At 38.3% G+C, this 26,249-nt stretch overlaps 1 protein-coding gene across 2 annotated transcripts; it reads left to right on the top strand.

The window, feature by feature from the left end:
* Positions 1-1,091: 1,091 nt before the first annotated feature.
* On the top strand, positions 1,092-24,540 carry snap25a (synaptosome associated protein 25a; the record flags this gene model as incomplete). 2 transcript variants are annotated; one of them, XM_079255353.1, is made up of 7 exons in its annotated part: positions 1,092-1,163; positions 2,812-2,853; positions 9,997-10,045; positions 14,100-14,217; positions 20,450-20,569; positions 23,414-23,558; positions 24,411-24,540. In XM_079255353.1, the coding sequence occupies 7 exons, from the start codon at positions 1,092-1,094 to the stop codon at positions 24,477-24,479; spliced, it is 615 nt and encodes a 204-aa protein (XP_079111479.1). In that variant the 3' UTR covers positions 24,480-24,540. The 2 variants fall into 2 exon arrangements, with proteins under 2 accessions (XP_079111479.1, XP_079111480.1); XM_079255354.1 differs by lacking the exon at positions 14,100-14,217 and adding an exon at positions 13,757-13,874.
* Between the last annotated feature and the right edge of the window lie 1,709 nt (positions 24,541-26,249).

Below are 26,249 nucleotides of genomic sequence, written 5' to 3'. Positions count from 1 at the left end.
AATATCGGTATCGGTAGATATTCATATTTCAGATACCGGTATCGGATCGGAACTCCCAAAAAGTGGATCGGTGCATCCCTACTGAAAATGATCCAATAAGTTTAAAGATGCCGAATGCAGGAATGGGTTCCATGGCAACCGCTGTTCGTTGTGGACTCTCAGCCGTATTGATGTTCCTGTTATATTAATTTCTACGTGTTTTACGCACATCTGCTCTTTTCACATCCTTGGTTATGAGAACAAAAGAAATCTTTAATCGTTATTGTGCTCCCTGGGTAGTAAATGTCAACATTACAGCAGGATGACTGAACACCAAAAAAGAAAATAAACTCTTAAAGCATTAAATAATTTTCCATATTTAAATTAGATGCTTGCGACCCTGAATTGGATTAAGCGGTTTGGAAAATGAAGGAATGAACTTAGATGCTAATTCCTAGAGATGTCTTGCAGACACTTCCACTGATAATTACCAACTTGCCTGACACATCCAGTTGTTTAACGCTCATATTACCGCTAGCTCCTGGTTATCGTTCATCAGCAGATGGCCAAGTGTTTGGCCTGTAATGTTTGCTTCTCGTTGTCTACAATGTGGTGGAACGGATAGCAGCTACAGAGCTAACAGACTGTTTATGTCCCTCTCTGGCTAATCCTCCAAAATCCCCTCTCTTTATGTCTGATATTGCGTTCTTCTGCAAACATCAGTCGACTGCTTGGTTCCGATTTATTTTTCCCAACAAACAACCCGATCCTCAGCAGCCCCACCTGCTGCGTCACACAGAGACTTCCAGAACGTCTCTGGATGGGTTAGAAATGACTTTTACAAATACGATCTAATTACATTTGTTGGATTTTCTTTCTTTAGTATCCCAGCCGTGCTCCGAGCGCAGGAGGAGTACTTAGACCATATTACACAAGTTGTCTTCTCTGCTTCACTCTTTTATGTTACAGCAAATAAACCCTGAGAATGTCAACGCCTCAGCGGACCGCAGTTAGAGCTCTATGTTTTGTCTCTCTTCCAGCCCACCCCTGATTCCCATTAGGATCTTCTCTTCCCTGTTGGAGACCTTCTCCACCCCCCACATTCAGCAGCCATGGCAGATGATGCTGACATGCGCAATGAGCTGTCAGACATGCAGCAACGTGCTGACCAGCTGGCCGATGAGGTGAGATCAACACACTGACAGAAAGCATGCACGTCCGCTCATGAAGATCGCACTTGATTTCATTCATCTGCATCCACAAGCTGCACCTGTGTGTATTTGTAGTCTGTGTGTGAATACCTGCGTTTGATTTCACAATGTTTCTCATCATTTCTGTACAAAACCGACCATGTGAGTGTTGGCTTGTGTGTAGGAATTCATCTGTGTGTCTGTGACAGTGCAGAAGTGTGTGTGTGTGTCATCAGCGGTTAGACAGAGAAAGTCTCTGTCGTGGCCCAAAGCAGATCAGCCCAGACCCTTCCAGCTTCAAACATGACTCACAGCGGCACAGCTGAGCAGAATATTAAACATGCACGCACACACATGCATGAACGTAGGACATGCACAAAATGGCGGTTCCAAAAAAAAAAAAAATCTGCAGCTCTGACTTGCAGGAGCTTTTGTGTTTGCATAAAAACATCAGCTTGCATCAATGTCAGGTTTACAACCATGTGGATGAGAAGCTGTGGCTGTTTGAGTTCAGATGAAAATAAAGCAAAACGGGTGAAAAGAGGGATAAAAAGGATCCACAAAACATGGTGGCTTATTTCCAGACATGACTGCTTCCCAACCACCGTTCTTCAATGTCCAGCAGTCCGGAGGAGTTTGCAGCTCACGCAGCAAAGCAAAGCTGAACCGCTGCAAGAGGGACGAAAAAATCCGTCTCTTCTGATTTAATCTGAACCCTTCTTAGAAAGAGAGAACTGTTTTACATATCTACCCCTTTCCATGCTAATAATAAACCTCCTCCAGTCAGAGAAAGAGGCTTCAAAGTCTGCTTTTATTACAACAGATGAGCTATTTTTATCAGCAGAGCTGCAGCATTCTCCAACCAATCACTGATTAATTCCTGAATCCAAATTATCTTAAAAGGTCCAGCAGTGTCATGCTAACTCTGTAATACAAACAATTATACAAAATAAAAATAAAAAGAAAATAAGAATCCAGAATATTTAACCTTGCAGGGGATCATTATATCAAGTCCTCAAGTGCCACAGTCCTGCAAATGTTAGGACTTTCCCTGCTGCAACACACCTGATTTAAATCAATGGCTAATTAGCAGACTTGTGCAGAGTTTGATGTCAAGTTCTGCACAAGTCTGCTGATCAGGTCTGATGTGTGCCAGGTGTGTTGCAGCAGGGAAACTCCTAACATTTGCAGGACTGCAGCACTCGAGGACCGGAGTTGCCGACCCCTGGTCTAGACCATTTTTCTGCTTGCTTAAATGCTGTACAAGACAAAAAAAAAAACAAAAAAAAACAAACTAGTTTAAAAGCAAATTATCTTTAAACCCAAATCGTTTGCTCTGTAATCATGATTCTGACTTATTACGTGGAACTTTTCAGAAGCAAGTCACTGAAATGTCTCAGAACTCACACCACAGGTTGAGTTAATCTTTCCACTGCAAGCGGGGAGCGTTTATGATCAGGTCAATAAACGCCTGATATTGATCTCCTTTTTTAGATCCTGATGATCGTTCAGTTTGACTCTGTTTAGTTTGATCCATACTCATTTACGCTCATGAACAAGTGATTCTGCTGCATGTGTTGGTTGTTCATTGTGGTTTAACTCTGTCAAACAGACACTGACTCGAGCTTTTCTTTCCCCGCAGTCGCTGGAGAGCACTCGTCGTATGCTGCAGCTGGTCGAAGAGGTAAGACAAAACCCCTTAGTCTCTGGGTTATCGCCCACTGTAAACGCTGAATAATCCAGATCAAATTCTGTCAGAAAGTTTCAGTAATTTCAACACTACACCTTGAATTTTACTTATTTCTCATCATTTGCTCATGGCTATTTGGAAAGGGAGCGACTTTGACTCACACACCATGTGTATGTAAATATACAGGGAACTACTACAGCCTTATGTGTAATCCTTAACATTTTATAAACTACAACAAGTGTGTATAAAACAATGTTGTTTTTACACAATGCCGTCATTGTACTTACATACCATGGAGGAACATCATGCTATTTGAAACAGTTTACAAGGATGTCACTGTACCAGTACACGCCAAGCAAACCAGTGGAAGACAATAGTCTGTGTGTGTTCATATACTGGGAACAGTACAGGCAGCAGTTAGACATGTAAGTCCTCCTTTACTGAACAAAACTCAACAAACATTTAAAGAAATAGTTGAATTCTACTGTTTTGTGTTTATTTTTCTTAGTAGTTAAAAGTTAGAATATTATTTCTTTAAAGGTGACACGTCTACACGCATTACCGGAGGATACCACTAGGGGGTGCATTAGAGAACTCAGAGGATGGAAACCAATACAGAGATGGACAGATAAATTATGTCAGTCACGTGCATTAATAGGTTTATTTTCAAAGAACTTAGCTTTCCGTGACGTGATGCAGAAAATATAGAAACACCGCCGGAGATCGAGGAGGCAGTGTTGAGTTGTTAGCTGACAAACAAGCAGCTAAATAAACAAGTCAGAGAAGAAGAAGATGAACAGGAAGAAGTCTAGCAAATGAAACAAACTGCAAGAAGACACAGAAGTTGAAGAGAACACAATGTGGTTTTATTTTTCTACTTCTGGTGTTTTCAGACGTTATAAACAACCTTTTAGTGGTGCATCACCGCTACCAACCCATTTAAAAATGTGGAAGTAAAGTGTGAACTCAGGACTGCCCACTACACTGCAAAAACTTAAATCTAAGTAAGATTAAAAATCTTAAATTGAGTAGACATATGCTTTTTTTTTTTTTTAGAGGTAAGATAATTCCTAGTTTTTATGCCAGAGAATTCCTCTTGTTTTCAGAATATTTTTACTTGTTTTGGGAAGTCTTGACAAGCCAAATTTTCTTGTTCTCTTGGCAGATAATTTATCTTATTTTAAGCAACATTTACCTCATTTTTGTATATTTTTTCTTGGGTTTTTTTTAGGCTGAGTTTTTGCAGTGTAGTGGATGAACTGACTTAAAAGCTGTGGCGATGTAAAAAATGAAAGTATGAGGGCAGCGATGTATAATAACATCTGAAATGGACGTCCCCACTTATGTACATATGAAAGGGGGCAAACAAGCCTTAAGTCAGGGATGGTAACGGTATGGTAGATGATATGTAAGACCTCTAAAATAAACGCAGCATAGCTTGTCTTTAAAACGTTACTGGGGTTTTATCACTGGTAATTCAGTGACTTTATGGTCTGACTGGTCCACACACTGCTCCTACTGGTCACCTGCGTATTACATCTTGCAAAAACGTAGCGTTAATGTCGGAAGATGTGCACAAACAACTCCTCAACAACAGAACAGGCGTGATAAACGTCTGCATGCTGAATTAAAAGCAGAATATTCTCAGCCTTATAGATTCGAGCACTGATGCCTGTCTTGTGTTTGTTTATTAAATATGAATCAGTAACAAAACGGATCGTTCCCCAGTTGGATTTCCTTTCATATTTTAGTTCACAGAAGTTTTAAAAACTTTTTTTTTTTTTTTTTAAATTAAATTAGTTTTAACAGATGCAATCAACTGATTTCTGTTGCTTCTGTAGTTGAGCTAAAATAACAGCATCTGGCTGCAGCTTCGTTTATCCTAAATGGACATGAGAGCGGTAAATCTTGTTACTTAACACTTCACCGTTCACCATTAACCCTGGAGAGCAGGGATGCCCAAGGGCCTGCAGGTTTTCCATGTGTCCCAGTTCCAACACACCTGCTTCCATTACATGGATCCAACAGCCAATGACGTTCTACACAATGACTCATTAGTTTGAGTCAAGTGAGTTGGAGCAGGGATACATGGGAAACTCTTGAGGACCAGATCTGTTCACCCCTGCTGTAGAGTCTTCACTAAGACTCTACAGCAAGAGAAAAATCCTCTTTTCCCTTGAACTATAATACCAAATATTAAGGCTTTTTTTTAGGAAATGATTGAGATAATAATTAATTATGCAGCAACGATAGCAAAATGGTTTAACTTTGAATAGTAATGAGATAAACAGTTTCTTTTGGCACTACATGCCCAAACCAAGTTGTATAGATGGTTCAGACTGGTTTATTTCTACATATTTTTTAGTAAAATGAATCATAGTGAGTGAAAAATGTGTTTATCCAAACAGCAGAACAGGCTGTTAAAGAGCTAACGTGCTCCTAATTCTTAAAACCAACGTTATCTTTATTTAATCAGTCCACGTAGCACATATACATTTTGCAGACGACGTCCTGACTGGCAGACGGACAGCGGCTCAGATCAGATGATTATCTCTTCACAATCCATTCAAAATGAAAGCTTGACTTGATTTTCTCCAACAGTCTTTTGATCTAGGTGTTGTAACTGATTATTGCTGTCAGGCAGGACAGAATAAACGGTGAGTCAGCCGAGCGATGATGTGAACAACACATTATAGGAAATTAACAGCGGTCAGCACAAGAGAAGAGGCTTACGCACACACAGACACACAGGTTTTTATTTGCCCTTGCAACACTCACGCCTGAAGTGATACTGTGATAAACTGCAAGTAAGCAGACACAGATGGAGGAAAGAAGGGAGGAGAAGGGTGGAAGAGGTGCAGGATGGAGGGACTGAGTGGCTCCTGGCAGCTAGGAATGAGGCTGGCTGACAAATACTCGGTGCAGCACCCAAGGTCATATTGATCATCTGTGGGCATACAGCTCCTCTCTGTAACTGTACTGCAGATGGGAGAAGCAGACAGAGGAGGAAGCGAAACAGAAAGTTTATAACCCCTTTAGAGTGATGGATGGCCGGAGAGAGGAAGGCAGGATGATGCAAATACAGTTCGTATTTAATAATAATGTCACAGTTCACAACTGAGATCGTCCTGAACTGGAAAAATAATTAGGAAATGAGCATGACGGACATCCATTTTCAGATTAAAAATTACTCCAATGAATGTGTCTTAAGTCACAGTATGAGCTTTAATATTCCTTATTGATAGATATACTGTTACAATCAATTACAGTCATAGTATTATAAACCTTAAGCTTGACTGTAAATCCCCAGTTTGATCACCTCTCATATCATAAATTCAGCCAGAAAACAACTTTGATTTGATTGATTCCTGAACTAGTGATCACAGTCACTTCCCCTCATATCCAATCACACAAAGGAGCTAAAATGTAAAATTATAACTTAATTCCTGAGATTAGGAAGACAGGTGAAGGAAATCTGAACTATTTTATTAACAATATGGATTGTGCCACTTTCTCTATATTGATTTTTAACATTTTAATTCCTGACCCAAAAATTAGGGATGAGCGATACCAAACTTTTTTCTGTTGATACGATACCATGAGTTTAGGGTAATTTTTCTTCTACAGTGATATCGATACTGGTATCGATATTGGTATCGGCATCTGCATCTGCATCGGCATCGATGTCGGTATCAATATTTATGCATTTTGCCCCCCATCGGAAAGTCTTGATTGCATAGTTTGCATTTTTTTAAATTTATTGCAAGAAAAACATGGATTATAGAGAAATCTCACGAACATCAAACAAAATTTGAAGAAATTCTTTGCAAATCAATTTTAAATAATGCAGATAAGTAAATAAAAAGACAAAAGACAAAAAAAATCTTTAAAATCATAAAATAATTAAACTACAGAATAATAAAAACATGTAATATGTAGAAGTAGTATGATAGAAATAATAAAACATTGTGCACAATAAACAATAACTAACCTGCATTAAAGTAGTAAAATATCAAAACAGAACTTTATCCTCACGAACAGCATCGTCATCATCATGAGATCTGATTGGCTGCAATAATCATGTGACCAATAGGAACACTGTGGCTGAGCTTCACACACTATTTAACTGCCTAAAATTTACATAATTGGAAACATATTCAATGTTTTACCTCTTAATAGTTAAAAAACTATAAAATTCGATATTTTGACTGGCAGATAACGAAGTATCAACTCTAGAGAACTGATACGGCCATCTCTTAGATCAAGAAAAAAATACTGCACTCTACTGCATTTTACCTCTTGATCTATCAGAACTATTGTAGAGTGTAAGATGTCCAGCAGGGAAAAGAGGACAAGTATCAGATGTGAAACATGGTTTGAGCAAAAGAAATAAATCAAAAGAATCCATGATGATGGATTGGATGCACACCGACATAGTGGTTAGCACTGTGGCCTCACACTGGTTTGAGCCTAAGCTGGTAGGAGGTTCAAACAGGGGCTTTTCTGTGGAGTTTGCATGTATGCATGCGTTCTCTCCATCCAAAGACATGTATGTTAGGTTAATTAACTACTCTACATTGTGTTGAATGGCTGTTTGTCTCTGTGTGTGGCACAGTGATGTGCTGGCAACCGGTCCAGGGTGTGCCTTCCGCTCACGTGATGATTGCTGGGATAGTCTCCTGTTGGTGGAAGGTGTTAGCTATCTGGGGGACATCAGCATCATTGCTATTTAAATGGGTAAATGATAAAAGCCTTAAAAAGCTAAAATGATACTTAGAAATTACGAGTATTTGAAAGATTTTCACTCCTATAAACTAGCTGGTATCATACTCTAGTTTTTATGAAAGTGTTCAGTCCGTTCAGTCACTCAGTGCTCCTATAGCTTTAGTAAACGACATAAAGGACAAAAAAATAGAAAAATTAACTGCATTTTCAGCTTTGATTTATTAATCAAAGTAGCAGAGGGTTCTGCAGTCCATCCATAACACAACTTTAAAGGAAGAAAGCTGTGTTGAACTTTTTAGCAACACTAATGGTTTTCCCGTGAGACAAATCTCAGCTACATATGGATTTCTTTTGGGCAGAAGCTTAAAGAGTTACAGCTTTATTTATATACCAGTACTTATTCCTCCCTCTCACCTCTCAAACGTCAATGTGATTTTCCTTCCAAACTGCTGAAGAAGCAGACACAAGAAGGTGTGTAATGCAGTGCGTTTGTGCATCCTTGCAGGCAGGAGTATGTGGGTGTACACACAAGCAAAGTAATCTTATTTGTGTCGATCTAGCGCAGCCAGGTGCTACATCTTAGTGGAGTTGAGCTGCATTTCTAAAAGGCGGAGAGGAAGAAGAGAAAGAAAAGAGAATATTTCACCATGCCATCCCTTCTCAGACTCCTGTCAGCATCACTATTTGATCCAACCTATCAGCCACTGCTGGCTTTTTTGATCCATACTGGGACACCATTTAATAACAAGGAATGCTGATAGCAAGTCTAACGTTATGGGCCTTTGGATCCTCTATTATTATCAGAAAAAGCCTTTCTTAAATGTCAGCTGGGATAGCATCCAGTTTCTTACCATGAGATGGATAAAGAAGAAACTTCTCGTATTTGTAGCCTTTAGATGCTAAGTTTGTTATTTTAACCAGAAAACTGATGAAATAAAATGACTAGGTGTTATTGTGATTCTGCATAACATGTTTCAGTATCATCTTCTACAATATTTGTGTTTAAGAAAAGCATAAAAAGAACAATATTAAAGGCTTATAGAGTTATGTAGAGAGACTTAGAGTTAGAGGCATAATGTGAATTTGAGTAATTACGATGGTGTTACATTTTGAATATCTGTAAATGCTTTCAAAACTAATAAAAGAAAGGAATGTAATGGGTATTTGATGCAAATTTTGGAACAACTGGATGTTGCATGTGAATATTGTTACATGGATGATCATGAAATTAAGGGGCAGATATAAGATTGCTCTTCTTTCTGCTCCTTTTCATTCAAGCCATATTTAATTGGCGGTCTTATTTTGTATTTATTTTTATGTTGTTTGGAATGAAATAAATAAAAATGAAATGAAAAAAATGAAATGACAATTGAACTGATGGAGATATTTTGTTAAATATTCCCAGTGAGATATCTTTACTATAAAGGAGTTGTGCATTCTTCAAAAAGATGTCATTTGTTTTGAGAAAGCCAATAACAGTATTCTCCCTGAATATCGAACACTGCCTTGTTATTGCAGATCTCCTGGGGGGCATTTTCATGCTTCCTGCTAAAGGCGTCGTGGCCAAATGACCTTTACGCTTTCCAATCAATACCTGCTAACATGCTGAAAATGGCAGTCAAATCTTCTAATTTGTTCCTCGGGGACATGTGGTGATGTTCAATTAGCTTTACAGAAACATGGTTAGTCTTAGCTGGGAGCATGACCCAAATACAAACAGGTTCAATTGTAATTTTGTAATTCTACTTTAAGTTTTTTAAATTTAATTGACTTTCTTGGCAAGAATTTGTAAAGAAATTTAATAACAATTGATGTGATTGTATGCTAAGCTAATAGCAGGAGAGTTTAGCTTAGCTTAATTTTACATAGCACATGACAAAATACAAGTAAAAGGCCCAAAAAAATTAAATTCCTCTTATTTAGACATTGAGTTATGTCTCAAACCCTATATTTACCAAACAGCTGACCAATCGGTGACCGGCAAGGTGTTGTCCCAACAATCTGTTGACAACACCTTTGTCAACAAATTAAAAATAAATTAATAATAAATTGGATATCTTTCCCTTCTTTTAAAAGTTTTACATAATGTTTTATAATTAACAGTGTCAGACATACTAGGTATCAAGCATAGTGATGGCAGCGTCATCCTGTGGGGGGGCTGTTAAACTCACCACTATGTCGTGGTGAGAGCTTACAAATGGCTGCACATCGATTCTCCTCATTCCACTGAACATTTCTGCTGAGAAAAATGGGAGAATAGTTACACCTTCTGAAAAAGTGTAAGAAAAGTTGATGGTGACAGTTCATTTGTCTCAGGAGCGCCTGAATTTCTGGTCTCTTGCTGTCACATGACTGACCTCTATTTCCCCATCTTCTCCCCATCTTCTCTACTGGGCCGTCTCTGGAGAATAGAGCAAAGATGCCGGCATCAGGACTTTGGTTATGCTGGACGAGCAGGGAGGTAAGATCACGGGAGGAGAGATGGCGTGAATTATTCCAGCTTGATGGTGTAATAGTCCTGCTTTTTTACATTTAACACAACTATTATGATTATATTTATATGTTTTTAAAAAAGTAAAATGATTATTAAATTTGGATAGAAGTAGGTGAATTAATCTTGTATTAAAATACTTGTATTTTGTATGCAATTGCCTGTTTTCATTTTATTGCATTTCCAAACTAATTGATTTCCCCCAGACTTCTTTTCAAACCAGTCCTTTCTGATTTGGGCTTTGTTTTATTGCATGACTTATTTGATTACATGGGGAGGTTTTCTTTCTTTCAGCTTCCTTTTTAACATTTGTTTCCTTTGGCTAATATTTTTCTTCCTTAGTTTGCCTAAGTCCTTTGATTTGCCACCAGCTTATTCTCATTTTATTACTTCTGCTTTTTATTTCCCCAGCTCTTTTTTAGCTCAGAAAGGCAGTGAAAGACACCTCAAAAGTGCCAAAACATTGACAAATCCCATGAACAATGTTTAAAGTCAGCCACTGCAGAATAAAAAAAAACCCCACAGACCAACAAACCAGCTGAGTAAAGGTACTTGTTCCTGTGGCGGCTGGTGGCAGTGTAACCTTAAGGCTCTTCTCTGATCTGTTTTGTGGTATAGGAAATAGAAATATATAAGAAATACCAGAACAAAATTACCTAGCTTTAAAGAACTGGTCAATAAGCACTTCTGAAATCATTTTCAGTACAATACGGCTAAATTGTTTTCAGCCATTTTGTGAAGAACTGAAGGTTCAAACAGATCTGAGAACAGTTGAATAAGTCCTGTAGACATTAAAGAACAAAGAACGATCGATTTAGCTGGTAATGACAAAACACTTAGCCACTTGTCTCTCAAACTCATATACCGATTTGTACAATCCCTGGTTGCACGTTGATATCAAGTGTGCACCATCAAGCAGTTCATATGGTTGGAAATTAAGAAACAATACTCTGTACTCTAAACAACTCTTGGGAGAACATGGGCCCTGTGCTCCCTCGCTGACTGTAAGGCATGTGCACCAATTAAATCTTTCACAAGGAGAATATTAACTGCACCAACACAGCTGATCACTCAGGGGTATAAAAGTTGTATCCCGATTGTCATTATTCGTTTCCACACTCATAAGTGTCCCCAGACCTTTTCTGCACCTGCAGGATAATACTTCAAAACCAATCTCAATGGTCGACTGGACATGCAGCCAGCTTGGAGCCTGATGCTTCACAGCATTTATTAGCAGAAGTAGCATTTTCGCTTCTGGTGAAATAAAATATAAACTGACTGAGCCACTGACCATGTTTAATTGGTGTATCATGCTCAATTTGTGTGCTACACTTCACTATAATAACACTAACTCAACATAATTCTTCATTTGACTAATTTTTTAAAAGCATGCCAACCAGGGATTTCACAAATCTGTAAAAGTCAATAAACTAATATCAGAATCCATATTTAACCGTGCCACATCCTGTCACACTCTGCCTGCATTGTATTTCTGTTAATCACAACTAAGGTGGAAATGCTTTTTTCTGTGGAATAATCACCAGCGCACCATCCACCACATCAGCATGACAAATGCTCAGAAACCAGTCAAACCTCAAATTTTCTTCGTTATATTGAACATTTGCAAAGCCAGACAAACTAACATGAGCAACGTTTGAGAAAAAGGTGAGTTTTCTTTAAACCGGGGTGACAAATAAATTAAAAAACATAAGTATAAGTCCACTACAACTAAATCTAGAGTCACATATGGAGCCATTTAACTGCTCATATCTGTGTTTGGAATAATGCAAACATTGCAGCTGTAAGGGCATGGCCAGAGCAGACAACATATGTTGCATAATGCAAATTAAGAAACAAGAAAGCATTAAATTAAAAATTTTTAAAAAGAACCTAAAATACTGTAGTAAGTGGAAATGAAGATTAACTGGTGTTACATGAAGCTTCAAGTGAAATTTGTTTACTTTATTATAGTACAGTTTCTGAATGTTATAAACACTTGCAAAGGTTTCAGTTGTAAGCAAACAGACTCTAATTCTCTAGTTTTAAATGCTAACATGTGTGCTATAAACAATAATATAGTTTAGCATTTAAAGGTTAATATATTTGCTTTCTTCTGCACAGAAATAAATATTAATACCATTCTGATGTTTATCATTTTAAATATGGCAGCAGGTGGTAAACCAAGGTTACGTAATAAAGAAACAGAGGAAAGAGACATAAAAGCCAAGAAACTCTGCTAGCTAGCAATGCTAAAGCTAACCAAAGAGCTCCAGCATTTAGCAGTAAATACAATGTTCTTCTCTTCAGACATGATTTAAATCTTAAAGGGGGCATTTTATGATTTTCACAGTACTTTTGGGTGAGATTTGGGTAGACTTATTTGCAGTAGTTAGAGAACTCTCATTTTAGAAAATGAGGAAAGACTTCTGAGAAAGGAGCTAAGCTAAGCGCTAGCTACAAGGATATCAATAAGATTAACAAAGAGCCATTTAGAACAACTTAAACCTCAACTTTATCACAACACTTACTGCTAAGGCGACAAATAGTGGATTTTATAACAAATCCTTTAAATCAGACTTTTATTCCGTACTAAATAAACTCATGTGGCTCCTCATCAATGCAGGCAGAATGACTGCCCAGCATAATGAAGTGCTGAGCAGCTGAGACCATTGGTGCAGGACCATTCTTTTACAAAGATCTAGAAGATAGTAAATGTGCTTTTCTTGATGTTTTAGCAATTTTTAGTGTATCATAGCTGCTATTTTACATGATCAAGATGGACTTGTGAGCTATTGCTAATCAGTGGTTAGATATTACCAGCAACCATGCAGATAATAACAACTGCAGTTGCCTCTTCTATGGTCCTTTTTTAGTTTAGCTTCCTCAGCTGCCTCAGTTACCAGATACCAGACATTTCTGGGCCTAATACTAACCACTTATGGCTCAGATACAGCACAGGTATGTGTTGTGTGGGCCACATCAGAAGCCAGTTAGGGAGTACGACAAGTATTTTGTGGGCCAAAAGTGCTCCAAGTATGAAAAGTTAGACATTGATGATAGCAATTTACTTATGGGTCACATGTTGTTGTCATGCGGCTGAGTTTTGGAAGTTGAATATTGAAAATTTAGCTCCAGATATTGGCCAAACAAAACCATATTTGAGCTATTTTTACTATCTAGGTACTGCAGGTCAAACACTGACTGCTTATAAGTACGTCACACAAAAAATAAAATGAAATATCTTTTTAACATTAGTTAAAAAGTGCCGAAAGGCAGATGTTTCCTTTAGATACAGCCAGGCTAGCTATTTGCAGTTTCTATTAGTTTTTATCATAAGCTAACAGGCTACTAGGCACAGCATTGCTTTGAGAGTGGTATTGGTATATTAATTAATATATTACATTTTATTAAAAGCTGGATGTTAAAAGATGTCATCTTTTAAATTAATCCACCTTGTGGATGGTGGCTTCATAGCATGTTCTGGCTCAAAATGTAAGGTACACGCCACTGAAACTTAAAGGTTTTAAATGTCACTGTAACTCTGATACACATAGCCCACCAACCAGAGTACATCCACACTCACACACACACACGTATCAGTTACCACTCATCATAACTCATATTTCTGTCAACCAGTCAATGAAATTCATTCCACTACTGTCATCCCTTTGTCCTGACCAGAGCAACTCGATCGTGTTGAAGATGGCATGAACCATATCAACCAAGACATGAAGGAAGCCGAGAAAAATTTAAAAGATTTAGGGAAATGCTGTGGGCTTTTCATATGTCCATGTAACAAGTAGGTACTGACAATGTGCCCCAAAGGTTCTCTACATATGTGGTGGCGTCCAGTTTTTCCTCTTTTTTTTTTTTCTTTTTTGTTTTACTTTCTTTCGTCATAGTGAGTGTCTGAAGTTGTTGTCTTCTCTCCTTTGTCTTCTCTTTATCTCTCCTTTCTTTCCTCTTATTCTTCTCTCTTCTTCTGCTTCATTCTGTGGGGGATAAATGACTTGTGTTTAATCAGAGCAACTGGAGCGCATCGAGGAGGGAATGGACCAAATCAATAAGGACATGAAGGATGCAGAAAAGAATTTGAACGATCTAGGGAAATTCTGTGGTCTTTGCTCCTGTCCATGTAACAAGTAGGTGCTGCTTGCCTGCCTGCCTGCCTGCCATTCAAAAATTAGAATAAATATCTAAGAAATCAAAAACAACCGAGGAAGAAGTGACATCACGATGGCCATCAGCCAATAGTCCAGCTCCAGCTCCAAACAAAACACTGACTCTGGCCCTCTCTTATTTATCTAAGGTCACAGAAGGATACTTTAAAACATTTCTACACAAGGAGACTTAGTTTACTTAAAGTCGAACTGAAATTTAAAGTATTGTCGCTACAATAACCTTCACATACACACTGATAACACCTTCATGTTTCTGGGTGGCATTTTGCATTTCAGGGTAATTTCAGGGACCAAACAAATACAAAACACACTCAGTACTTTTCCACGCACACTTGAAATTTTAACTGAAGACTTTTGCATGTTTTTGTGCTCAGCTCTCATATGCAAACAAAGGATACAACATGACTTTATCATTGGTTTAACATCACAAATATGCACCAAAACGGCCTTGGTTGAGATAGTGCTGGTGCTAACCTTGTTTAACGACAGTTTTTATGTGTTTACACGTGACTGTGAAGTTACAGGTTGACTGTATTGTGGATCAAAAGCATGGGATTGTGTTATAGAACACAAAGCAACACGAAAAAACACAGAACCAGAAGCTAATGTTGCCAGATTTAGTTCCAGATCCAGTCAGACCTTGAGTTTTTTGTACAACCTTGACACTGAGATAGTTCCTAGTTTCATAAAGAATCACCAGGGAAAACTGTTATGAGATCACCTTTCCAAAATAGTGTGCACTTAGCCTCATGTTCAGATAGTCTCGGCTATAAAACATGACTATTCTCTCTCTTGTCCTATACGATCAGAAGGAAGATGATTTATTTAAACATGTCTATCCCTGCTGCAATATATTGTGATATTCCCTCTTTCAGCTTATTTGCATTGGACTTTTTACAGATGATGTGACGACCCACAACTGTTTACAAACTGTATGTTGAAGTCAAATTTATTTATAGCACAATTAAAACAACATGACAGACCTTTACAAACTGGTGTAAAAGGAAATTATATGCTTTGTATATAATCTTTTTAACATAACATAACATAGTAATTTTTTAAAATAATAAAGTAAATATTTAAATATTTATTTCTTATTAAGATAAGATAAGATAAGATAAGATAAGATAAGATAAGATAAGATAAAGATATTTAAATATTTATCATACTTTATTTACCATAACATAACACAGTTATCAGCTGTTGTTAGCATCCTCTTTTTTCCTCTAACACTTATTTTAAATGTTGACTCCTTGAAGTCATTCTTTTATTCCACTTTTCCATGTAGTAGAAAATCAGATTAAACTAATCTGTCTTTTAACAGACATCTGTGAGGACTGATTGTACTTTAAAGTGTGCATTTAGCCAAAAAGCTAGGCTAACTGGCTGATATTTGCTAGTCTTAGCTTTGGAGCTAAAACATACAGTACTTCAGCTTAGAGTTCCTCAGTAACCTTCCGCTGCCACATGATGGTCATACCCAAATATAGAGCAGCTTGAAATGTCCGTGTCTCTTGGTTTTGTTTAGCCTGCTGTTGTTTTTTGTTCTGACACAGAAACGAGGTTCTTAGGTTTCATAGAGGAAGTATTGTAAAGCAAAGTACTAACAAGTTGAGATAGCTGTCAGGGAACGTTGTAGCAGGTGATATTTTTGAGTTTATGAGGGCAACAGTTCTAGTAGTTTGTCTTGTTTGTTATGCCACAGTCAATTTGCAGTAAAACATAATAATGATAACCCAGAATCCCTCAGTCAAACCAGACATTGCTGGTTTATGTAACATTTGTCACCAGTGGCAAATCAGAACAGTGTTGTCATTGCAGACCCAGTTTTATACCAGTACATCTGCAGAAAAAGTATAGTGGTGGTTTATTTGACCAAATGCTTGAATATATCTGCATTTATTTAGATCTTTAAAAAAAAAAAAGACCCACTCAGAAATGCCACATATATATAATATATAGTTCATTCTTCTTTTCCACAATTTCAGTTCGACTTTATTGTTAATTCATAGAGAAGTTAGCTGCAGCCATAAACTCTGACTCGTGGCTGCATGCACTTGCAGCAGTCCAGGGTTCTCATGGTGGCTCCGCCACCAGATTGGCCCTTCACAAATCCAACATCCCTGAATTTGTAGCTGCACAACTGTCAAGCATCCCATTGCCCATCATTCTCAGCCACACTTAAATGACTGGCTTTGATAAGTGTTGCTATTAACCCAGAGTGCAATTAACCATCAGACATGTAAATTTCATAAAGCCAAGGTAAAAGAGTTCAGTCCTCACATGCTATTTTTAATCTCTTTCACTCACTGAAGGCCATGGTTCATCAATAAGTGCCTCTATTAACTTCCTTCTACCAAGTGCCCTTCTCCAAATGCCTTGTTCTTTAAGTTTCTGCTTCACTAGCTAATGGGAGTCTTTTAAATGCAGGTGTACCTACTGTAGAAGTCCCACTTAAAGCATATCTATTGATTCCTTATTGATGCAGGGTGGTGGGAAGGGAGAGGGGGGCTTCTACAATGATACCACTGCAGCTGTAGGCCTTCCCAATTTAAAAGCCACTTAGATTAAACCAAAGAGCAGGGCTGGGGCTCCTAAAGCACTCAGATCACCTTAAAGAGTTGACTTTAGCTGGAAATTTATTGTCCTAAAACGACTTTGGCCAGCCTGGTCCAGGACTGTTTGACACTTCTCCTCATCTGCATGATCTCTACCACCACACCGCTCTAACATCAAGTAGATCCTCACCTTTTTGCAGGCAACAAGACCTTTTTGTTTGTCCCCTTTGAACATCCCTACCCCCCTCCCCACCACCATCTTGGAACCACTGAGTGCCAATGACATGGAATGACTGGCGAGCATGACCCTTTGAATGCTCATGCATGCATGATGATGCAATTCATAACAGCAATGCAACACATAACCCTGCTAAAATGCTGCTGATGTTAACAGTGAAGATTATGTTGATGATGATGATGATGATGACAAAGTTGTTTCATTTACCTAAAGCTGTACTGAACGTCTGGTTAGTGTAACAGGGAACAAATAGTACTTTATAAAAAAGAACAATGATTTACCAAAGGCTAAAAAGTCCACATGTCCATTTTTTTTTTTTTTTAATTAATTCTTGAAATTTTGTAACTCTGTAGGGTAAATTGTGATGAAACGCTTACCCTTCAGATGATCCATGGAAGATTTCCAGGCATTTATATCCTATTCAGAAAGTTTAAAATCCAGCCGCAAAATGTGGCGTTTATTCAGCAACTCTGTCTCCATAAAGATTGATCCATAATTACCTGATTATTTATCACATTTTCATAATAAAAATAGATTCATATCTCCACTATGTTGGTAAGAGACCTCTATTTTGGCCCAGATGTTATGATGAGTCCTCTTTCTGTCAAACTTTCCACCAATCAGAGAGCTTAAAGTGACTGTAACTTCCAATCAGGAGCAGACAAAGATCAACAAGCGAGCAGAAAGTCCAATGTCTGACTAAAAAAGAAAAAGAAAATTATTGTGTGGCTGGAGTAAAGTGGAAAAAGATGTTTTTTTATTTGAGTTGTGAGGATTGTAGGTAATTTGTAGCATAATTTACTGTAAATTAAAAAAAAAAAAAAAACAGGAGTAAAAAGTGTAAATATGTAAATAGTTTCTGTTGTGTGTGTGTGTTTTTTTTTATTGAGAGAATGATATGCAGATGAGAAAAAGCCTCATAAGCTGACAAATGAGGCTATCTTGAAAGTATAATGTCTGGATGTTGATCTGGATTAAAACGATTTAGGCTCCGTGTGCATTTTTGGATTAAAAGAAGAAAACAGATGGACCAAAAGTAGCAAAAAGGACTTTGAATTTAAAGGGTTAATACCATATCATGGTTAGTCGTGCCTAAATCTCTGTCAGAATTATTGCAGACCCTGATATCAATCCAACTGTGTTCATTGAAGTCTTTTTTTTAAGCTTTTATAAATGGATGAAAAGCAGTTATATGTTGAAAGGAATGCAGAAATAAAAAGCACAACAGGAGAGAAATGACAGTATGACACATTCAGAAGGGAAAAGCAGGACGGATCTGTAGAGGAGGCGGGAAACTGGGTTTGGACACATGCGCAGTCAGGTATTTCTAAGGATGTAGTCTGCTTTGGTGTATGAAATGGGTACAGCATGCCTCTGCGCATGCACTGCTTGGTACCCTTGTCTTTACATGGCTCCGTGTGGAGATCCAGCCCACTGCTGCTTTGTTTTCCCCCTTCGGTTCTGCTGCAGTTTCTCTGCAATGCCACCTCTCCTGCAGAGCGTTGTGCTAAATTAGCCTTTATCCTGTACTGGCTGCTTGACATTACTGTTCACTAAGCTCCCTCTCCCGCAGGGATCTCACTCACATGTAGGTCAGCCATATCAGATAGTGCCACGATAGCCTGCTGGGACGTCAACTCAAACTGGCTACACACTTGGAAGGTTGAAAACTTGGGGGGGGGGGGGGGGGGGGGAATTTGTAGCTCTTCTGCTTACTGAATTCCCTAATCCCTTCAGCAGACAGGCTGTCTATCAGAATTAGCTGATTCTAGATGTTTTTAGTTCCTAATGCCTTAATATTCTGGCAGCCTGGTGCCACTGATTGGTGGATGTTCAAATTGCAAGTCAGACAAGGAATAAATTAAAAAGAGCCAGTTTAGTTTCACTGCAGGATTCACAATACTCGTGCAATCTAATCAGATTAACTCAGTGCAATGACAGCAAACCTGATCAGATCTGTGAATTATAGATCCGTTCTGACACAGCAGGAAAGCAAGCTGTGAAGAAAAATGATGCGTAAGGAAAGTAGAAAGGCAGGGATTGTCTCTAATATCACATCGGGAAGAAGAAAAGAGCAAAAAGGCAGAAAAAAGAGAAGAAAACAGACACAAAGAGAAAGAACTCAGACATGGTTAATGTGTGTGTTTACCACACTGTTGTGTGTCAGCAGGGACAGAGAGCTAAGCAAAGCATTGCCTCAGTCCACTTCTATTAATAAAAGCAGTGTAGGAGGCTGAGCCATCACCATCTCTGATGCAGCTAGAATTCATCCACACAGCACGTCAAGCTCAGACAAAGCTGAGAAAAATCAGATACAGATGAAGAAGAAATCTGCTATGATGCAGATAATTACTAAGGAATATATTAAAGTAACTTATCTATTAATGCAACAAAAGAAATAAAAACAGATTCTGTTTTAATCAAGCACCCCTCCTTCCATCCCCGACTGCTTTGTGCCGAAGCCGATGCTGATTCAGTCCAACGGGAGGTTTGACAGGCTGAGTGAGGTGACATTTACAAAGCAATGTAGCTGAGCTGTGATTGCACAGCGTGTTAGCACAGCTGTATTTCCACTGCAGACAAAAGCAGATACGATCATCAGCCGGTGGAAGTGTTAATGTCAAAATCCTCATCACACATTCACACTTAGCCTTTCCAATTTACCTGAACTCTGAACCCGGAAGGGAAGCAGTGCCATGTGCGGGTTGGGAGGGGTGGGGGTGTTACGGAGGGTCTGTGAACAGTCAAACATGGTGTTTTTCTCTACTGACTCCCTCTAGCTTCTTGTTTTGTTTTGTTTCTTTCTCGTCGTTTTTGCAGTTTGTTCTCAGCACTGATCATCGTCCCTCCTGACAGTCCTGTACTCTGTGTTGTGTGTCTGCCAAAGGCTTGTCTCTCTGTTTAACTGTGGGAGTGGGATGGGGTTCATTAATGTGACAATACAGACAGAAATCAATCTGAAATGTTGCAGCTATTAAAATGTATTGAACAGTATGTTATATACCGATAAGATATAACATCATACACATTACGGCTGTGTTACTAGAGAATGAGCCTGTACCTACTAAACCCAATCTACCAACCAGTCCATGCCTGCTATGCTTTGCTTGACTTAGTCTAGTCCCCTCCATTTATTTATGTGCTCAATGCATGAAACTAATTAACACCTTTGTGTCAGCTGATCATGCTACATACTGATATTTTATATATATATATCAAAATGCTGTCGCAGTACCTCCTACCCAAGGCTCTCTTTGTAGATTTGTCTAATGGAAAGCCACCCTGGTTGAGGCAATGATGGATCATTTAGATTCATCATTGCCAAAAGATTAACCGTTTCCATCAAACTGTTGAGTAACTGTCTCTCCTCGCCCTCTGCGACACTGCCGGCGTCCAGGATGAAGAGCGGCGCCAGCAAGGCTTGGGGGAACAACCAGGATGGGGTGGTGGCCAGCCAGCCCGCCCGCGTGGTGGATGAGCGTGAACAGATGGCCATCAGTGGAGGTTTCATCCGCAGGTAAGAGAGGAGCTTGAGGTTTAAGGACTAAACCAGTTAAAGCTGCAGAAAGAAAGTCTGGAGAAGCAATAGAAGTCCATAACAGAGGTTGATGGAAAGAGGCAGGTGCTAACATATCAAGGCAAAGCAAGACAACTCGTATAAAATAAGTGTAAAAGTGGGGTGCAAAGGAAGCATTGAAGAGGGAGTGGTAGCCTTATGGTTACATGGGTGGACCAGGGTCTGGAGGAGTCACCTTCAGGTACCATTGTGGCCAACAGAAGTTGGACCCCAGAGCAGGGCCTTTAACCTCCATATTGCAGAGAGCTGGCAGTCCACTGGTCTGTGGTAAATCTATAGGAGATGGGTGACTTGCAAAACCCATTTTGCCTTGATCTGTGGGTTTTGGGTGGGATTTGTAGTTTTGACATTTTAAGTTCTCTTTCCTGTTTTATTTTGTAGTTCATTCCCCTTTGTGTTTTACATTGTTACTTCCTGTTCATTAGCGCATCTGGTTTAGTTTGCTAACTTACATCACCTGCTGCTTGTTAGTTGTCCAGAGTGTAAATAAACCCCCTAGGTTTCAATTACTCTTTGCCAGATCATGAACATTTCTTTATTTCTCATGCCAGTTTAGTTTTCCAGCGCCGCGTCAATATGTTGTTGAAATTAAACATTTATTACTGTCCCTGTCTGATTCCTGCAAGTGGATCCACAGTCCACACAAACCAGGACTTTTATTTTATTTTATTTTATTTTATTTTATTTTATTTTATTTTATTTTATTTATTTTATTTTTATTTTATTTTTTTTTTTTTTGGCTGATCCGATCTGGTTTGTTGTTTGAAAAAGAAATTTCTCAAAAACACGACTTACGCTCAGATCAATGAAAAGTTGAACACACAAGTCAGCAGAAAAGTTGAACCATCATTCAGCTTAGAACAACCTCCTTATATGCACCGTTTCCCCCGTTGACTTCAGAGGGGAAAATCCCCATCTTGGAATACTACTCAGCTCCTGGTGTTGGACCCCTTCGTGAGATGTTACAATAACAAATCCAAGAGGATGGTACTCTCACATTCCAGAGATACTCTGGAAAGTAGGAGACAAGAAACTTGCACAAGCGGTCTGGTCACTTCATTCTGACCATCTGTCCTCCTTGCAGAGGATCACAATATTACAATATCTTCCCAGTATTGTGCTCTATTTTTTGTTTTTGTTGTTAACCATTTTCTTAAAATTGGTTCCAAAAAGTACTTGGTTAGGTTTAGGAAAATGTCGTGCTTTTGCAAGATCTTAGTTTCAACCTGTAACACAGTATACAGTCCTAAACATAATTTTCATCATATTATTTACAGCATTTTAAGGTAAAAAAATTTTAAAAAATCTAAACTTAACTAAATAAGAAAAAAATAAGAGCAGAAGCACCAAAGCAAAGTCTCCCAGACTCAACTTCATCTATGTCAGTTGGGGAATGATTGCGCCCAGATGCATCAAGTAACAACTCCGTGACTGATTCCATCCTCTTTCTTCCCATTGTTTTATTTGTTAAGTCAACACAGTTTGCTCCCAGTGTCAAACACTGCAGAGGCCAGAACAACAAAACCATTTATGTCATTTAATCAATGATCAGACATACCCTCTGAAACTTGGGGATCTGCATAGGATGTGACATTAAGTTGTCACATAGGGATCCTGCACACTTCCTTTTGTTATCTTGGAGGTCATGGCTCAAAAGGTTTGAGAACCACAGTTTAGACAAACGTGTCTAATTACAACAACTGTCAGGTAGATAAAATTAGATGTCCAAATCACTGCATCGCTGTTCTGGGACACATTGTCTGTGTCCGTTGAAGACCACTTATTTACAGATCTCAGATCAGCTCCAACAAGCATTACAAAGACATCAAAAAGAGTGGAGTTCACTTAAAGTGAAACAAATCACACCAAAAGGCATCAAGATTTCTGTTTGCACAGTGCGAGCATGCCAACAGGGGAGCAAGAGACTCATTCCAACAGTCTGTGTGTCTATTAATCTCATCTGTCTTTGCTAAAAGTTTGCCGAAGTACCAGGTGAATAATGAGGCAGATGTTGGCAGGGATCCTGAGCCCTCTATCATAGTGACTCTGCACAAAATTAATCCACTGAGTGTCTACTGACCCCAGTTACTCCTGAAACATTGCATTTCTGAGTAATAACACTTCTGAAGCCTCAAGAGAACATTGGTGAGTGTTCAGAATAATACTTATTGTTGTGTTATTCCTCCACATGCAAACAAAGTCCAATAACAACTGCATTTAAAGATGGTTAACCTGAACTTTTCCAGCACCAAACATAAATCTGATCGAAGTAGGACAATGCAGAAGTTGGCGACGAAGCTGCCAGGTCTGCAGTGGTGCCACATTTCAGCCCCTCTCTTCAAAAAATCAGTTCAGTGTTTCCAGTTCCCATTATTCCTCTGCAATTTAATGAAACTCTGCCAACCATTAAGAGGTATTTTCAAACTGAAGGCAAAACAGCTTGTTAGCTGTTACAATACATTGAGATAAGCCCATTTATGATGTTGCAGTGTTTAGGTTTTTGAATACAATATGTACAATCAAGGCATAATAGGGAGTAAAATAACATATTCCACTCCCATAAATGCAGCATTTATTCAGGAGATAACAGAAAAAAAATATCCCTTAGCAGTCCCCACCATTCCTCTTGTGTCCAGATGTCCAAGGTCAGATTCAGCTCCTCTGAGGATCGGAGGTGAAAACTGGATGACAGCGTTACAGATGGCAACCCCAACATGTGGCGCATGTTTGGCCTGGTGTTCATGTTGACTCTACTGTATTTAAATCTAAACTTGTTGTGTTTAGGGTAACAGACGATGCCCGGGAAAATGAGATGGATGAGAACCTGGAGCAGGTGGGAGGCATCATTGGTAACCTGCGCCACATGGCCCTGGACATGGGCAACGAGATCGACACCCAGAACCGCCAGATCGACAGGATCATGGAGAAGGTACGCACGTTTTTATGTGTTTTTCCAACAGTATGAGTTTAAAAACTCACTATAACTCAGTAACATTAGATATTTCCATCCATCCATTTTCTAGACCACTTTTTTTTCCATTAACCCTTTAATGCATTGTGTCCATAACAGTGGACACCTGTTTAAAGTCTGTTTTATAGTATATTTATAAGTGAGGATGGTATATTTGCAATTTTGCCACTTTGCCACAGTGGACATTTGTTAAGTCACCCAACACACTGACACTCACTGAAGAATAAAACTAGTATACATGTAATAACCAACTTTACCTCATTGATAAACAGAAAAAGAAGATACTACTCAGTTTTATAGAATGTTTCTATTATATAAATGTGACAATATATTATTTTTAAAACTAAATGCAAGGTAAAATATTATTAAAGACAAAGAAAAGTGTCTCTGTACATGTCTGTAGAAGTAAAATATTGCATGTGAAAAATATATGGTATTGTTTTTTTTCAATAATTCATGCATCCGAAGTTTAAGGGTGGCAGGGAAGCTGGAGCCTATCCCACATTAGATATTTATAAGGATAAAAGAAACTATTATATTCAAACTATATAAAAAGATAACCCCCTCCTACTAAGAGAGTTGTTGATATTATTGGTTATGTGGGGAGTACTAGTAAAAAAAATCTGATACAGCTGCAAGTTTTGCCAGAACTACTGCTAAAAGTTTGTTACTTCTCTGTTGCGCCTGTCAAATAACAAGAGTTTATTCTATTTGTCACATCTAGAAGGAATAATAGAAGCTACTTAGACAATGCTTTATCCAATTTAAAGAAATAAAATCACATTGATAAGCTTTCCTGCACTTTTCCAGGCTGATTCCAACAAGACCAGGATTGATGAGGCCAACCAGCGCGCCACAAAGATGCTGGGCAGTGGCTAAACACCCTGAACCCAGAGCATGATCTTCCTGGCGTTCCGCGCCACACATCGACAGGCGCTGACATGCTTTCATCATGGTATTGACCTTCTAGGTTTGCACACATGCACATATCACCTCCCTTCCCCATTGTAAATGTTGTTCTGTGTATTGTCTGTCGAGCTTTTTCAAGATGATTGTCCTCGTAAAAAGATGATTTCTTATACTCCGTATATCATTCTTTCCAAAGGTTGTATATAGTGCTGACTTGATGGATCTAGCTCACTTGTGAAGTTTTTAATTCTCTTTCTCAACATATATATATATATATATATATATATATATATATATATATATATATATATATATATATATATATATATATATATATATATATATACATATATATATATATATATATATATATATATATATATGCTCTACTGCTCTGGATGACAAGTATATAATAGGAATGCTAAACAAGATGTTTGTTTTCTTGTTTTGTTTTTCTTTTCCTTTTCAGTATTTCAGTATCGTCTCTGTAAAACTGTGTCACTCCATTTAGGCTACTGTCATGCTACTTATTTTGATGTTGTCACGACAAGAATAGTAGAGGACGGGTGGGAAAACATCAGCAGAGGCTTACTGTAAAGTAGCGGTACAGCTGAAAGAGATTGCAAAGAGCACTTACAATCAATAGGTGGTCGTTGATGCATTTTTCTTCATTGCAATCATACTGAGTTACTGTTTAGACAATGTGCAACTAGACTCTCTGTAGCTGTATTAGACATTGCATTCCAAGTGATGTGAATTGTGCGTTCTCTGCATGACAAATGGTAGATTTTAGTCTTATAAATAAAACTTGTCTGAAAAAAATATATAAAAAATGTTAACATGGCAGTAGCAAATTGAAAAAACCGCATGCTCAGTATTAGGACATTGATCGTTCCATACTCCTGCAAGTTTGCAATAGTGCCACTCTTTCTGTCTCGATATATTTACCGACTGTGACCATCTCGTTGTACAATAATGTCAAAGGGATCAAAAAAGTGAGATAAAGTGGAAAAAAATACGAGGACCTGGGGTTGTATTGCAAAAAATGACCTGTTTTCTAAATGATTATGCAGTTCAGTGATGAAGATGTTGATTATGTGATGAAAGATGAGGACTGGTTGTGTACTGTAACATAGGTTTTGGATGCTCTGAAAAAAAATAAAAATAAAAGTTTGCAATGTAAAGCAAAGATGCATATTTCTGAGAGACCTTACTTTTATAAGAAGACTGTATCTGTAAGTTTATTCTCCCTGTGTGGTTTGTTATTGGTAAAAATACTGATAATATTGAATAACAATACCTATACTCTATAACAAAATAATACAAACAAAAGGGTTTTCTTTGTTGCTTATGTACTTTAGAGCTATGCACACCAAATCGCCAAAATGTCAAGTAGTTACAGTAAGGTGATTAATTACCTAAACCTGAATGACACAATAGGTTAAACTGTGAGATTGATGTCCTCAACGCATGTAATATTAAAGACTCCCTCTCTGTATCCTGTCAGTGTGTGAAGTGGTGGACATTTTGTAGCTAGCTGAATTGATTAAAAGTAATAAACCCTAGTCACACTCGTGTCTGTCTTTATTTCTCAGAGGCTTTTCAGTTTAGGTAATAATACATGGAAAATATTACAGATGTGGCAGAGAGTCCACCAAATGTCCCTGCTTTACCTGAATAAACAGGACAACCAGGGATGTTACTAAAAATCATTAATAATCCACTGACAGCTAGAATTTT

The sequence above is a fragment of the Telmatherina bonti genome, assembly GCF_933228915.1.
Source record: "Telmatherina bonti genome assembly, chromosome: 16".
Taxonomy (NCBI): domain Eukaryota; kingdom Metazoa; phylum Chordata; class Actinopteri; order Atheriniformes; family Telmatherinidae; genus Telmatherina; species Telmatherina bonti.
Note: the sequence above shows the minus strand (reverse complement) of the source record. Positions and strands in the feature narration are given on the sequence as shown.